This window comes from Rana temporaria, chromosome 5, assembly GCF_905171775.1.
Source record: "Rana temporaria chromosome 5, aRanTem1.1, whole genome shotgun sequence".
Classification (NCBI taxonomy): domain Eukaryota; kingdom Metazoa; phylum Chordata; class Amphibia; order Anura; family Ranidae; genus Rana; species Rana temporaria.
The window spans coordinates 227,187,589-227,202,248 of record NC_053493.1 but is presented as its reverse complement, the minus strand read 5'-3'; the positions used below and the strand labels follow the sequence as shown (position 1 = coordinate 227,202,248).

The window sequence follows — 14,660 nt, the reverse complement described above, 5'->3', positions numbered from 1 at the left end:
CTACCTATTACACTTTTGAAGGCCCTGGAACACCAGGACAATGGAATTACCCACAAAGTGACCCCATTTTGGAAAGCTAACACCCCAGCGTATAATCTATAAGGCATAATGAGTCTTTTGAACAGTTTATTTTTTTCCAGCAGTTTTTAGAATATGTGGAAAAAAAATGAAAACACATTTTTTTACACAAAGTTGTCCTTTGATAAGATATTTCCAACACATAGCATGTACATAGCAAAAATGACACCCCAAAATACATTCTGCTACTCCTCCTGAGTAAAACGATACCCCATGTGTGAGACTTTTTTACTGCCTGGCCACATACGGAGGCCCAACATGCAGGGAGCGCCATCAGGGGTTTTAGGAGCATAAATTGCACATCTAACTAGTTGACTACCTATTACACTTTTGAAGGCCCTGGAACACCAGGACAATAGAATTACCCACAAAGTGACCCCATTTTGGAAAGCTAACACCCCAACGTATAATCTATGAGGCATAATGAGTCTTTTGAACGGTTTATTTTTTTCCAGCAAGTTTTTGGATTATGTGGAAAAAAAATGAAAACGCATTTTTTTTACACAAAGCTGTCCATTTAGAAGATATTTCCAACACATAGCATTTAGATAGCAAAAATGACACCCCAAAATAAATTCTGCTACTCCTCCTGAGTACAACGATACCACATGTGTGAGACTTCTACACAGCCTGACCACATACAGAGATCCAACATGCAAGGAACACTGTCGGGTGTTCCAGAGACACATAGCATGCACATACCTCGAATTACATCCCAAAATACATTATGCTGAGCAAAGTGTAAAAAACAAAAGATTACCTGTGGTAATAGTAGCGCAGTTCTACACATCAGGATAGCACTGGTCCAGGCAGCAGGCAGGGACTTGGTCAGCAACGTCCAGGCAGGGATACTGTCCCTTCAGGGTTATGCCGCATACACACCATCACTTTATGTGATGGAAAAAAACGACACTTTCTGTGAAGTAAAAAATGACGTTTTTGAAACTTCAATTTTCAAAGACGAAGTTGCCTACACACCATCGTTTTCTCACAATGATCTTGCAAAGTGAGGTTACGTTCCACCACGTTTTACCATTGAAGCTTGCTTCATAAGTAGCTTCTGAGCATGCGTGGATGAAAAAACGTCTTAGAAAACGAAGTTTTTTGCTACACACGGTCAATTTCTGTGAAGTAAAAAGTGCACTTTTGAAAAACGACACATAAAATTGAAGCATGCTTCAATTTTTTTTGGTCGTTTTTTACAAGACATAAAACAACGTTTTCCCCCACACACAGTCAATTAAAGTGACGTTTTTAAAAACGTCATTTTTTTTCATCACATAAAGTGATGGTGTGTACGCGGCATTAGTGCAGGTGGTCAGTTCATGCAACAGGCAGAGGCATGATGGCATAAGTCCTACAGGCAGCAGGCAGAAGTAGGGCCTCGTTCAGGACAGAATGGGGACAGGGGTAGAGGCTTCTCCCACCCAAATCTCTTTGAAGCCTCCGGGCAACCAGACCCTAATCTAGGATGAGAAAACAAAAAAGTTTTCTTCATCCAGAAAAACTTTTCTGGCGCCCCTCACATATGTGAGACCCCTGTGTTCCCACTAGTCCAGTAGCAGGGTACAAGATCAGTCCATGAGGCAGGCAAAAGGCATGGTCAAACAGTCCGAGGTCAGTTCCAGATCAGGCAGAGGCATTACAGAATCGTTAGGCAGAATCGTGGTCGAAAAACAAGCCGGGGTCAGTTACAGGGCAGGCAGTGGCATAAGGGGTGTATAGGTGAGTAAAGGCAGGAACGGAGGATTAATAATTTAGTTTGGTATGGTAACGTCGAAAACACTCAGTTATACAGAGGCCGGGTTGGGAAGGACATTCGGCACAATAGTAAGCTGAGTCTCGTCTGACTCCATCACTGGAACACACCTTGCATCTTTTTTGAGCTCGTCGGCCTGATGCTGTGGGAGGGACCTTATCTGGGAAATGTCGTTCGCAGAGTCTACTTAGAACATCTGATCGAATGTTTTGGGGCAGGTCGTTCGGGAATATCAGGGAAGTGGTAATTTCCTCCTGGTAGCCAAGGAAGGGTAGGGGGTTTTGGGTGGATTTTTTGATAAATGATATAAGAATTGTAGACGGCCAATTGAAAAAAATAAATAGCTACTTTCTTGTACCAATGGTACGTGCGTCTTGTGGCCAGATATGGTTCCAACATTTGGTCGTTAAAATCGACCCCCCCATGAATAAATTGTAGTCCCGGATACATGTTGGCTTTTGGATGGTGGTGCCACGCCTTCTGCGGGTTTCTACAAAGGAATCGTTGTGGATGGAGGACAACATGTATACGTCTCTTCTGTCCCTCCACTTCACTGCAAGAACCTCCTTTTTGCGCAGACTCGCCGATTCCCCTTTCCTCAGCTTCTTATTCACAAGGCTTTGAGGAAAGCCTTTCCTGTTCTTTCTTGCTGTGCCACAAGCCGGGGTCTGCTTCCGATGAAGGTTGTGGAACAGGGGAAGAGACGTATAGAAGTTGTCCACGTATAGGTGGTATCCTTTATCCAGGAGGGGGGTGATAAGTTGCCAAACCACTTTTCCACTTGTTCCCAAGTAGTCTGGGCAATCAGGGGGATTCAGCTGGGTGTCCTTCCCTTCATAGACCAGGAAGGAATACAAGTACCCTGTGGCTCGTTCACATAGCTTGTAAACCTTCACCCCATAGCGGGCTCTTTTGCTTGGAATGAACTGCTTTATTTTCAGTCGGCCACAACATTTTACGAGGGACTCGTCTACACATATGTGTTGTTTCGGGGTATATATTTGGGGGAATAATTCAGAAAAATTATTTAATAAGGGGCGAATTTTGAAAAGCCTGTCAAAATTTGGGTGGTTTCGGGGAAGGCACTGGGTGTTGTCGTTGAAGTGGAGGAACCGCATTATCATGAAATATCGGGTTCTGGGCATTGTTGCCGAAAAGATTGGCATATGATAAATGGGGCGTTTGGACCAAAATTAATGCTTCTCATTTTTTGGGTTGAGTCCCATACAAAAGGTGAGGCCTAAAAAAATCCTGAACTCCTCCACTGTTAGGTCTCTCCAATGGAAGGGACGGGCATAGGACGATGTGGGATTGTTGGTGATAAACTGTTGGGCATATAAATTGCACTGGGCCACAATGCTAGAAAGCAGTTCCTCAGTTAAAAATAAATCAAAAAAATTAATTGGGGAAAAATTTTCTGTGTCCACCTGGACTCCTGGCTGGGCAGTAAAAGGGGGAATGTTGGCTTCTCCGGAATTTGAAGGAAGCCACAGGGGGTAATGAAGGGCATAGGGAAGGCTTGCATGGGTCCTTGGCCTTTGTTGCCGAGGTACTGCGGTACTGGTGGATGGCACTTCAGTATTTGTGGATTGCACTTCGGTGCTGGTGGATGGCACTTCTGTATTTGGGGATGGCATGACGGTGCTGGTGGATGGAATGACGGTGCTGGTGGATGCCACTGCCTCCTCACCAGAGAGCCTTCTTTTGGCGGGCTGACCATCTTCCCCCTCTGAGCCTGTCGCTGTTCCACTGCTGTAGACTGGTTCATAGACTATGTCCGAATTGGAATCCAGCTGGGAATCGGAAGACGAGAGCTCCCCGTTGCTCTCGTCAGTTGCGGCAATAATTGTATATGCCTGCTGGACGGAGAAGAGGCGTTTTGACATTGTTGCTGGCGACAGGTGGGCACTGATCACTGGTGGGCACAGGTGGGCACAGGTGGGCACAGGTGGCCACTGGTGGTACAGGTGGTACTGGTGGGCACTGATACGCACTGATGTGCACTGATGTGCACTGAGGCGGCAGGTGGGCACTGATCACAGGTGGGCACTGATCACAGGTGGGTACTGGTGGCACAGGTGGGTACTGGTGGCACAGGTGGGTACTGGTGGCACAGGTGGTACTGGTGGCACAGGTGGGCACTGATACGCACTGATGTGCACTGAGGCAGCACTGATCACAGGTGGGCACTGATCACAGGTGGGCACTGATCACAGGTGGGCACAGATCACAGGTGGGCACAGGTGGGCACTGGTGGCACTGGTGGTACTGGTGGCACAGGTGGGCACTGATACGCACTGATGTGCACTGATACGCACTGATACGCACTGATACGCACTGATGTGCACTGAGGCGGCAGGTGGGCACTGAGGCGGCAGGTGGGCACTGAGGCGGCAGGTGGGCACTGAGGCGGCAGGTGGGCACTGATCACAGGTGGGCACTGATCACAGGTGGGCACTGGTGGCACTGGTGGTACTGGTGGCACAGGTGGGCACTGATACGCACTGATGTGCGCTGAGGCAGCACTGATCACAGGTGGCCAATGATCATAGGTGGGCACAGGTGGCACTGGTGGTACAGGTGGGCACTGATATGCACTGAGGCGGCAGTGATCACAGGTGTACACAGGTGGGCACAGATGGGCACATGTGGGCACAGGTGGGCACAGATTGCACAGATGGGCACTGGTGGCACTGGTAGCACTGGTGGCACTGGTAGCACTGGTGGCACTGGTGGCACTGGTGGCACTGATAGCACTGGTGGGACTGATTGGACACTGGGCAGTGATTTGTAAGACTTTGTATCGTTTTTTTTTCACTCACAGTATCTCTCTCTCCTCACACGCGCTGTCTGTGTGAGGAGGGAGAGACGGCAATGAGAGATGATCTCATATGTTTACATTTGAGATCATCCCTCATTGGCCGGAAAGATCGCACTGTAAATAGCCGCTGTGATTGGCTATTTACCGCGATCTGTTATTGGCTGTGTCCAAGGGACACGGCCAGAACAGAAGTTCCCCGCCGCACGCTCGGGAGCGCGCGCGGGGAACGCGGAAATGAGCTGCCGTCAATTGACGGCGGCTCAGAGAAGTAGAACCACCCCGCAGCCGTCAATAGTCGTACGGCCGTCGGGAAGTGGTTAAATGACAACATTTAACAAATTGTTACAATTTTCTCCAAACTTTAAGCGAACCAAAAATTCTCATTTTCACTTATCCCTATTGTTGATCAATCTGCAAAACAAACTTATTAATGTGGTTGTAAAGGCTGACGTTTTTTTTACTTTCATGCAAAACATTCTGGGTGCAGCTCCCCCACACCCCCACCTAGTACTCACCTGAGCCCCCTCTCAATCCTGCGATGTGCACGAGAGCTTCAGCTGTTCCGGGACTCCCTATCCTCGTTGGCTAAGACAGAAGAGGGAGCTATGGGCTGCCACTGGTGTCAATTACAGCCATAGAGGCAATAAGGAGAGTGTGGGGGCTGGGCTGATCTGTGGCTCTGTGTGTTATGGATGCATAAAGCAGGGCTTGGGAGTGAGCAGGCACTAGTGCCCCATAGAAAGCGGCTTGCTATTGGGGGCACTGATCAATGGGAAAAAGCCAGGAGTGCAAGTGGGGGACCATAGAAGAAGATTGTTGGGGCTGCTCTGTGCAAAACCACTGCACATAGCAGGTAGGCATGACATGTTTGTTGTTCTATTTTTTTTAACCACACAAAATGACCACGGACACATTGAGCAACAGCTCCCCTTTCCAGCATCTCATGAAGGTAAGTCTGGCCACCAGTAAGGTGCTAGAAACTATCTTTCAATAATCAGGAGGGAAATTATAAATGCCTAGATTTAGGATTGCCAAGGCCGGTTCTCGAGTAGTAGGAATTACAGAGACACTGGAGAGAAGCTGGAACACACTCCACCAGAAGCTACATAGATTTGTATAAGTCTAGGGGATATGGAGTAGATTGCCAACCTGACAACTTTCCCAACAGCATAAATAGGATTTGCTGGAGGAATATTGTGCAATGCGGTATGGGGTGATGTATAACTGGTTTTGTGTGAGTGCCTAATGGTTAACACAGTGGGATATGGCGTATGAATAACGAAATGCCATGATCCACTGGGAAATAGTACACAATGCTTGAATATCTTCCTCCCATGCCTGGATAGGGGGAATCTTAGAAAATCAGTATCCCCTATAACTCTATCCCTATGTCATTGAACACATTTTCTTTTAGCCCCCATGACCCTTCCCTGGACTAAGACACTTGACATTTCAAATGTATGAGAGCTCAAGCACGATCCTAAATATTAATTTGGTATATATTCACAGAAAGCAACATGTCAAATGATTTCTGGTCTAGAAACATTGGTTCTAGAATATGACAGGTGTACAGTCCAATAGTATCTGAAATCCCTTTAGGACATGATGTGATGTAGTGCAGTGGTCAAGTAAACTATGCAAGGACCTATTAAAATGGGTAGAAGCTACAGAAGACAGGACATATTTCCCCGATGAGGTATCCAGGAAAGGCTCAGAACTTAAAGTCCCCTCCTTCAGCAAAACACCTTCAGCAAAATCCAACAGCTCCCAAACAAAAATAAGCTATATATATGTATATATATATATATATATATATATATATATATATATATATATACATATATATATATATATATATATATATATATATATATATATATATATTTACATATCTATCTATATATATATATATATAGATATATATAGTAGTGCTTTGAAAAAGTATTCATACTCCTTGAAATTTTCCACATTTTGTCATGTTATAACCAAAAACGGGATATGGTGGCATACTTCCAAATTGAACGTTGCACGCTGATGTCTCTTAGAAAAGTAATGGACCGTCCTGGACAAAGCTCTAAGAACATTAGCCAATGTTCTTTTTGTGTGGACCATAGGTGACTTAGAACAATTGGGGAATTAACTGTCTGAGGCCGCGTACACACCATTGGTCCAAACCGATGAAAACAGACCGAAGTTCAGTTTCATCGGTCCAAACCGACCGTGTGTACGGCCCATCGGTCTTTTGTCCTTAGGACAAAAATTTATAGAACTTGCTTTAAAATCGAACCGATGGACCGCTGACCGATAGGTCCAAAACGATGGTTAGTACACAAAAGCATTTGTTCAAAACTTGCGCATGCTCAGAATCAAGTTGACGCATGCTTGTAAGCATTGAACTTAATTTTTTTCAGCACGCCGTGTGTTTTACGTCACCGTGTTCTGACCCGATCGGATTTTGAACTGATGGTGTGTACGCACATCAGACCATCGGGCCACTTCAGCGGTGAACCGATGAAAACGGTCCGTCGGACCACTCTCATCGGAGCCTGAGGCTCTTTCAAGTTTCTGTACTCACAAGGCTCTTGATCTGTGTGTCAAGGAGAGTGATACTAGGCATGTGCAAAAGGGAAAAATTGGTTTTGTTTCATTTCGTTTTAATTCGTTATTTAATTAATTTCGTTAAGTTAGATTTGTTACATGTGTTAAATGTGTTTTCGTAAATCGTTCGTTTTCGACCGAATTTCGAAAAATCCGGTCGAATTCGAAAATATTTCGACCGTTTTTGGAATTTGTTCGTTTTCGACCGAATTTCGAAAAATCCGGTCAAATTCGAAAATATTTCGACCGGATTCGAAAACAAATAGTCTCTTTTTGAATAGAATGTATTTTCGAATTTGATTCAAATTTTTTTTTTTCGAATTCCGATCGAATTTATTTTTTATTTTTTTTTAATTTCGATCGAATTTCGATTCGGAATCGAAAACGTTCGTTCGGATTCGGTAAATTCATTAATATTGCAATTCGGGAATTCGTATGCATCCGAATAATGAAAAATTTGTCCGAATTTCGATTCAGAACGAAACGAAATGCACATGCCTAAGTGATACCAGACCAGATGAATTGTAGACTCTCCCTCTGTCAGCTATGGTAGGGTCAGCCCTGCAGACTTCAGGCCCTCAGGTCGCCTACCTGAGACCATATGGCAGCAAGTGTTGGGGGAGGAAGTGCCTTTTCCCCAGCCTGGTGAAATCAGTTGGAAAAGACCAAGAGCCCACATGCTTCTTGAATATAAATACAGGCCTGCCTAGGCGTGTCTCCCCTTGTAATTGGCCAGGGCTGTATAAATATTCATACTCTCATCTTCATGATTTCCACCTACAATCCAGCACTTTCCATAGTTGCTATGACACAGTGAAACTTCAAGACAGCATGTGCATCACCAGAGCACACTACATTAGCCACAAATAACTATCACTCTGTTAAGCAGACAGCAATTAAATTTACCTCACTGTTTCTCTGTTAAGCAGAGAAATCGAAAACTGTTATACACTCATCCTAGCACCTACGTAGGAGGGTGCAATAGATCTCTCTCTCTCTCTCTCTCTCTCTCTCTCTCTCTCTCTCTCTCTATATATATATATATATATATATATATATATATATATATATATATATATAGAGAGAGAGAGAGAGAGAGAGAGAGAGAGCTATATATATAGATATATATCTATATAGATATAGATCTATAGATTTTCTATAGATATAGATCTATATTTATAGATATATATACTCATTGTAGCCTGTCTATTGTACCTGGAATTGAAAATAACATAGGACATGAGTGGTGTATAGCAATAGTCCAATAGCCACCACACATTTTGTCCTCTCAATAGGAAAGTGGCTTAGGAACCACTGAATATAAGAAGATTGAGGTAATCTGGGCCTAAGGTCAGCATGAAATGGGTTTCCTGCAACATCTAGGGTTTAAGCCACCAGAGGTCTATCCACATCATATGGAATTTATTAGGAGAGCAGAGCCCTTTACCACTGTATGAAATAAATCATTAGGTAGTCAACCTGTGGTGATTTTATGAAAAGACTGTAAACCAACAAATGAATAAAACACAGAACAAAAAAGCCTAGAGAGGAAGCTAAGATCCCCCAAAATCTAAGGTTATTGCCAACCACAGGAGTGTCTATAAAGATTAGAGTAATGCTCCATACCTAAGGGATACCACTGGCTGGGGTGAGAGAGCAGCCATAAATGCATGCAGACATCCCCTCAGTATACAAGTAAAACATTCATCTGCAGATAATCCACGGCAAAAAACAGAAACAATGAAGATATCTTAGGTGAAACCCCAGCAGCTGACAGGACCCACATGGAGGCTGTGAAAAACAATAATGGGCTGGTAATGAAAATAAAACAATTTGGAGACACCAGACTTCATGGGCAGCTCCAAAATTGGCTGCTTTATGCCCTACTGTAGTCCCAATCAACAGTGCCCTGAGACCTGAAAACAACCCTGGGGGTAGGTTGGGTGAGTTATGCAGTGAGGAGTGGAGGGAAGATAGAATTTAATTTTTTTTTAAAGGGAGGAGCTGTTCGGTTAAAGCCCACACATGCTCATCAGCATCTGCTGGTGCTAGGACTTAGCATTTTCTGCTGCTCCCTCACATGTGTCTTCTTTCCTGATCTTAATTACCCTCTCAAAATCTGTGTTTGGCTGCTTTTGGGGAAGTGTCTCTGTTGCTTGTGGCTGAGGTATGTCCCCCCAGTTTTCTCTGCCTGAGCAGGAGCTACACAGAAGTGTTCCTTTACTCACTCATTACCCAAAAATGTCCTGAGTTTAACGTGTTAGTAAGGCAAATTATATATGTAAACAAATAAAATAACAGACATGACATACTTTCCTGCTCTAAGCAGCAGTTTTGAACAGGGCAGCCCTGATCCTACTCTTCTTGGGTCCTCTACTGGTGCTCCTGGCCCCTCCCTCCTGTTGAGTGCCCGCAGAGCAAGCAACTTGCAATGGGGACACTCAAGCAGGGTCCATCCTGTACCCCTGCTCTTTTTGTCCATTCAGACACAGAGCTGTGGCTTGGCCTCACCCCCTCTTTCTTCTCATTGGTTCACATGCTGTGATTGACAGCAGTGGGAGCCAATGAGGAGGGAGGGTCCCCAGACAAGATACAACGGCATCTGGGTTAGATCCGACAGGCGTACGCCTTAGTACGCCGTCGGATCTTAGATGCAATGTTTCGGCGGCCGCTAGGTGGCGTTTCCGTTGTATTCCGCGTCGAGCATGCAAATTAGCTATTTCCGACGATCCACGAACGTACGAGTGGCTGTCGCATTTTTTTACATTGTTTCCGTTCGGCTTTTTCCGGCGTATAGTTAAAGCTGCTATATGGTGGAGTACTCAATGTTAAGTATGGCCGTTGTTCCCGCGTATAATTTTGAAATTTTGAAATCGTTTGCGTAAGTTGTCCGTGAATGGGGCTGGACGCCATTTACGTTCACGTCGAAAACAATTACGTCATTTGGAGCAATGCACTCTGGGAGTTTTTACGGACGCATGTGCAGTTCGTTCGGCGCGGGGATGCACTTCATTTAAATGAAACACGCCCCCTACCCGCCGAATTTTAATTCCGATCCCTTGCGCCGCGAGAGATACACTACGCCGCCGTAACTTATGGCGCAAATTTGTTGAGGATTAAAACCAAATCAAAGTAAGTTACAGCGGCGTAGCGTATCTTACATACGCTGCGCCCGGCGCAGATGTATGTGGACCTGCCCCTTGGTGTTTACAAGTTAAAATCCATATTTTTTGCTAGAAAATTACTTAGAACCCCCAAACATTATATATATATTTTTAGCAGAGAATCTTGAAAATAAAGTTGTGATTGTTGCAATATTTTATGTCACACAGTATTTGTGCAGCAGTGTTTTAAACGCAACTTTTTGGGAAAAGAGACACTTTCATGAATTAAAAAAAAAGTAAAAAGTAAAGTTAGCCCAATTTTTTTGTTTTTTTGCATAATGTGAAAGATAATGTTATGCCGAGTAAATAGATATCAAACATGTCACGCTTTATAATTGAACGCACTCGTGGAATGGCGACAAACTACGGTACCTAAAAATTTTCATAGGCGACGCTTTAATTTTTTTTACGGTTACCAGGTGCTAGAATTATTGCTCTTGCACTAACGATCGTGACAATACCTCACCTGTGTGATTTGAACACAATTTACATACGCGGAAGCGACTTCCGTATGCATTTTCTTTGCTGCGCGAGCACACGGGGACGGGTGCACTTTAATTTTTTTTTCTTATTTTTTTTTTTTTAAATATCACTTTTATTGCTGTCACAAGGAATGTAAACATCCCTTGTGACAGTAATAGGTGGTAACAGGTACTCTTTATGGAAAGTTTGGGGGTCTAAAAGACCCCAAATTCCTCCATTACACTTCAAAGTATTCAGTTCGCCAAAAACTGCGATTCTGAATACCGTATATTTTTTTATATCCGGCGCGATTGGCAGCCGAGTAAAACGGAAGTGACATTGTGACGTTGCTTCCGTGTTTACATTCAGGAGACTGGAATGAAGCCATTTATGGCTTCGCTCCAGTCTTTCACTAGGCTCCGGAAGTGCCGGATCGTGGATTGAGTCTCCCGGTGGGACAGAGGCCCGGTAAGAGCAGCGGGAGGTGACAGGAGGGGGGATGTCCCCTCCCGCTCCTCCAGGATAACAACCGAGTGGCTTTTAGCCGCATTGGTTGTTATGCCTGGAAAGCCGATTGCCAGCTCTAAAAATGGTACCGGGATGATGCCTGCAGAGTGCCTCCCGGTATAACCCCCGAAAGCCGAGGACGCATATATGCGTACGCTCAGCGGGAAGGGGAACAGACAGTTACAAATAATCAGATTTTTTTTTCATATTAGGCACAGGCCTGCAGGGTAATAGCAGGCTTGTAGCTATTCATTATCTTTTAAATTGAGATCACATTACACCCTCTCCCAATGCCTATATCTCTCCTTCACCCCAGAAGATTAGCGCTACTTTTGTTATGGCATCATCCAAGTTCAACCTCTATTTCCTAGAATATGATTCCTGTTCAAGGATGATACAGTTGTGCTTGAGAAGTATTCTTATGTTTTTAGCCTGTATAGCATATTATGCCGGGTACAGACGAGCAAACATGTACGATGAAACCGGTCCGTCGGACCGTTTTCACCGTACATGTCTGCCCGGGGATTTCTGTATGGTGGCTGTACTCACCATCATACAGAAATCCGCGCGTAAACAATACGCGGGGCGTGTCCGCGCCGTCGCCGCGACGATGACGCGGCGACGTGGGAGGGCCTGCCAGTTAAATGCTTCCACGCATGCGTCTAAGTCATTCGACGCATGCGAGGGATGGCGGGCGCTCGGACATGTACGGTAGGTCTGTACAGACGACCGAACATGTCCGAGGGGACAGGATTCCAGCGGGCTGTTTTAAAACAAGCCCGGAAATATTTGCCCGCTGGGAAAAGGCCCGGCGGGCAAATGTTTGCTGGAATCCTGTCCGCTCGGGCCTACACACGACCGAACATGTATGCTGAAACTGGTCCGCGGACCAGTTTCAGCAGACATGTTCGGTCGTCTGTACGGGGCCTTAGAAGTAGAGTTGTATTACATTTCTGAATTTTTAAATGTATTTTTCACTTTTAGTCAATCTCTAAAGGGATATGTGTTTATAGGTGGATCCCAGTAGGTTGATTCTGCCCCAATTGTCTTAGATAGTCCAACAGCAAGATCCTTCTACCCTGATTCCAAACTCTGTTCCTTTACCTGTTTATTTATGTTTTCCCAACCAGCTTTATGTGTTTCAGAACCTTCTGTTCCATTAATTTCCATAATATAATTTTTTTAAGAAATAGGATTGAGAGTGGGAACCAATCTCAGTGGTTCCAGAAAACCCTGGAACTTAAAGGGGTTGTAATGGTATTTGTTTCCCCTAAAGTGCAGTCCTCCTTCACTTACCTCATCCTTCCATTTTGCTTTCAAATGTCCTTATTTCTTCTGAGAAATCCTCACTTCCTGTTCTTCTGTCTGTAACTACACACCATAATGCAAGGCTTTCTCCCTGGTGTGGAGAAAGCCTCTTAAGGGGGGAGAGGGCGAGCAGGAGTGTCAGGGCACTCTCTACTTTGCAGATAGAGAAAGGAGCTGTGTGTTAGTGGGTGTCCTGACACTCCTGCTCGCCCCCTCAAGAGAAAGAGAAAGCCGTCCAGAATATCATTTTTGGGTGGACTTATCCCTTAAAATAACTCTCAGTTCTCAAGATTGTCTGCTTACCCATGTGGGATGTTTTGTTATTTAATCTGTTAAAACAAAAATCTTATGAGTAATATATTGTATGTTGTTTATGTGAAATAACTCTCAGTTACTCATAGAATCAATATCTACAGTATATATATATATATATATATATATATATATATATATATATATATATATATATATATATATATATAATCTTACTAGCAATAGCATGACATGATGGCAATGTATAAAACAATGTAATCATTTTTTCTGTTGGAATAAATATTTTCTTTTCTATTTTAACATTTCAGCATTAGTCATCCTCTTTGCAGCTTTAAAGAGGCAACGAAAAAAAGAGCCATTTAAAGTATCAAAGGATGATGTGCGAGATAATGTTGTGACCTATAATGATGAAGGAGGAGGTGAAGAGGATACTCAAGCTTTTGATATTGGTGCATTAAGAAATCCTGAATCCAGAGAGGAAAATAAACCTAGAAGAGATATTATCCCTGATACTATATTCCACATACAAAGAGCAGTTCCTCTGTGGGAAAATGTTGATGTACAGGATTTCATTCAAAAAAGACTAAAAGAAAATGATGCAGATGCAACTGCACCTCCATATGATTCTCTTGCAACATATGCCTATGAAGGAAATGATTCCATTGCTGAGTCTTTAAGTTCCTTGGAATCACCTGCACCTGAAGAAAATCATAATTATCATTATCTAAATGAGTGGGGGCCACGATTTAAAAAGCTGGCAGATTTATATGGAGGTGATGAAAGTGATTAATGAGGCTTATGCAGTTATCAATATTAAAGATAAAATAGATTGCTGTAAGTAACATATTCCACATATTTAAATGCTGTAGATATGTTCATAACTATTTTGCTACCCTTGATACCTGAAACAACAATTAAGTAACAGTAATGCATTTTTAATGAAGTGTATGGTAAAACAAAAATGCTAAAAACCTGTTGTGTGCCTTTACCATACTATCTTTTAGTTACTTTATATATTTTAGTTTATTAAAACCCCTATTTTACATAAATCATACACATACAGTGAACAAGCATTTACATAAAAAAGCAAACCAAAACAGAGATATGGATAATGTTTATTTTAAAATAATATTTACTATGTTATTTATTCAATGAGAGTGTGTGATTCTATGTTCATTCTATTTTTGTACATGTAAAATTATATTTTTGTATTTTGAGAAATAAAAATTATTTGTAATAAAAGTACTTTTTAAAGAGTCACCTCTTCATCCTTGTCAAAAATTGCTTGATCTTAGATTTAAGAAGTAATTATAAAAAATCTGAAACTAGAGAATTATTTTTCTTCGCCGACTAAAGAGCAAAAATGCATGACGGGTTATCATTTAAAGACTAGTAAGTATAGACAACACTATAACAGATAAGGTATTTAAAATAACAAAAACTATAATGGGTATAATGCAATTGTAAGGTGTGGCCTAGCACAGATTTTAGTGCATGAATGTTTCATTTGGGCTTTTAAAAAGGAACATTGTGGATACCCGTTTTAAAATGTAGGAAGTATACTTAACCTCCCTGGCGGTATGATTATGTCAGATTTTTGATGCTCAGTGCGGTACAATGATTGCATGGAAATTTGGCATTTTATATTGTAGGCCTGTAATTATTAGGAATAACACACTTAAATCTGTCC

General features: G+C 43.0%; 1 protein-coding gene across 1 annotated transcript in view; it reads left to right on the top strand.

Moving 5' to 3' along the window:
• Positions 1-14,215, top strand: part of LOC120940616 (cadherin-9-like) — a 253,777-nt gene extending 239,562 nt beyond the window's left edge. The window contains exon 11 of the mRNA XM_040353569.1: positions 13,279-14,215. Coding sequence (XP_040209503.1) covers positions 13,279-13,760 — 482 coding nt within the window. The 3' untranslated portion in view covers positions 13,761-14,215. The remainder of the gene's footprint in view (positions 1-13,278) is intronic.
• The last annotated feature ends 445 nt before the right edge of the window (positions 14,216-14,660 follow it).